General features: G+C 53.5%; 1 protein-coding gene across 1 annotated transcript in view; it reads right to left on the reverse strand.

Moving 5' to 3' along the window:
- Window positions 1-1,927, reverse strand: part of PTSG_00722 (uncharacterized protein) — a gene marked incomplete at its 3' end in the record, with an annotated part of 8,352 nt that overhangs the window by 4,226 nt on the left and 2,199 nt on the right. The window contains exons 5-10 of the mRNA XM_004998132.1: window positions 1,823-1,907; window positions 1,437-1,618; window positions 1,010-1,096; window positions 597-753; window positions 363-430; window positions 10-133 (exon numbers count right to left, since the gene is read on the reverse strand). Of these exons, the coding sequence (XP_004998189.1) occupies window positions 10-133; window positions 363-430; window positions 597-753; window positions 1,010-1,096; window positions 1,437-1,618; window positions 1,823-1,907 (703 nt within the window). The remainder of the gene's footprint in view (window positions 1-9; window positions 134-362; window positions 431-596; window positions 754-1,009; window positions 1,097-1,436; window positions 1,619-1,822; window positions 1,908-1,927) is intronic.

The following is a 1,927-nucleotide window of genomic DNA, read 5'->3' on the forward strand; positions in this document are numbered from 1 at the left end:
CATACACACACGCTCACCCTTGATGTCCTTGTCGAGAGGGGAGCTGGAGGCCATGGACGGGGAAATGTTGACCTCAATCAAGTATGGCTTGAGATTGCTGGCAAGCATGATGTCAAACCCAAACAGCTCGTGGCTGCAGGAACAGAAAGGGGGGGGGCATTGTGTAAGAGAGAAAGAAATAAGCAATCGCACACACACACACACACACACACACACACACACACACACACACACACACACACACACACACACACACACGAACGCACACGCATACACACACACATGAACGCACGCACACACGCACGCACACGCACACACACGCAACCACACACACGTACACACGCATCGAACGCAACACGCACCACACGCGTCGGCTCTTGCAGTTGAATTTGACAGCACTGTTGATGACGCTGTCCACACTCAACAGCGTCTAAATTGCGGTGCAGAACGAACGCACAGCATTCCCGCGCACGTGCAGTCATCCGACGTGAGCAACACGTCCCAAACGATGATGCAATTAGCACTCCTCTACCTGTCATCCCTCACCGGTAACATCCCCTCCCTGCCCTTGTCCTCCCCCCCCCACACACACACACCTTGATGACGATATCGCAGATGTTGTCCCAGACTTGGTCCGTGTCCACGCCATCGTGCTCGCGCATGTATTTCCACAGCGCCTGCAGTCCCCACTTGTGGCCCTGACACACACCAACGTCGTCGTTCTGCACAAACTTGCTGCTCTTCTTGTTGATGCTGCACATACACGTGTGCATGCACGCGTAGTTGGATACAAGGTGAGACAACAAATCAATCCACGACCAGGCCTCGGTGAAAACAACAACCGCAACCGCAACCACACATCTACACAACAACAAAGCACCACAACAGCCAGCGCAGCCTCTCTCCCGTCACACACCCATCCTAACCCCACCCCCAATCACACACACACACACACACACACACACACACACACACACACACACACACACACACACACACACACACACACCTGTAGTTTGTCAGGTGCATGTAGCGGTTGCGGAGTTTCGACTTTTTGTTGGAGTACTTCTGCGTCGCAAATCGCGCCAGCCCCTCTCTGAACCGGCGGCGCATGATGTGTGGTGGCAGCGGTGAGAAGGGCTGATAGCGGTGGCAATGCCACTCAACACGGTGTGTGCGCACGCACGCTCGAAGATGGCATGGATGATAAATGCATCGCAACACACAATACAACCCTCAACACAGCATTCATGCACGCACATCACAACCAAACAAAACCAAAACAGGAAGCAGGCGTTACAAACGACTACAGCGACATCTTCCAAAGATACAACACAACGTGTACACACACACATTCAAACAAACAAATAAACAAACACACACACATACATTCAAACAAACACACACACACACAAGTTCATACGCACACAACGCACCTGCAGATGTAGACCTTGAGGGGATCAAAGCTGGAGACGTACACATACACACGCAGGTCGAACTTTGCGTCGTTGATGAGGTATGGCTTGGAGAGATAGCGCTGCACGAGGTAGTTCTTGCGCTTGGGGACCTGCGACCACTGGTAGATGACGCGGATGCCAATGCCGCGCGCAGACGCATTCTGAACAGCAGCACACGAAAGCACGTTGACGTGAGCGGATGCACATGGACACAGGCGTGCCTGCAGATGTGGTGCACATGCACACACAAAATGTACATTCCTTCAACCTTACACCCCCACCCACCTACACACACACACACACACACCCACACCCACACCCACCCACACACACCCACACACACACCCACACACACACTGTCTCACCGGCTTGAGGATCCACTTCCAGCACTGCCGGCAGCGTCCCAGGCGCGCTTCAGCAGCTGCATGTCGCCAGGGAGACAATACGTGTCTGGTACGAAATCAAAGTGC

The sequence above is a fragment of the Salpingoeca rosetta genome (assembly GCF_000188695.1).
Source record: "Salpingoeca rosetta unplaced genomic scaffold supercont1.2, whole genome shotgun sequence".
In the NCBI taxonomy this organism is placed as follows: domain Eukaryota; class Choanoflagellata; order Craspedida; family Salpingoecidae; genus Salpingoeca; species Salpingoeca rosetta.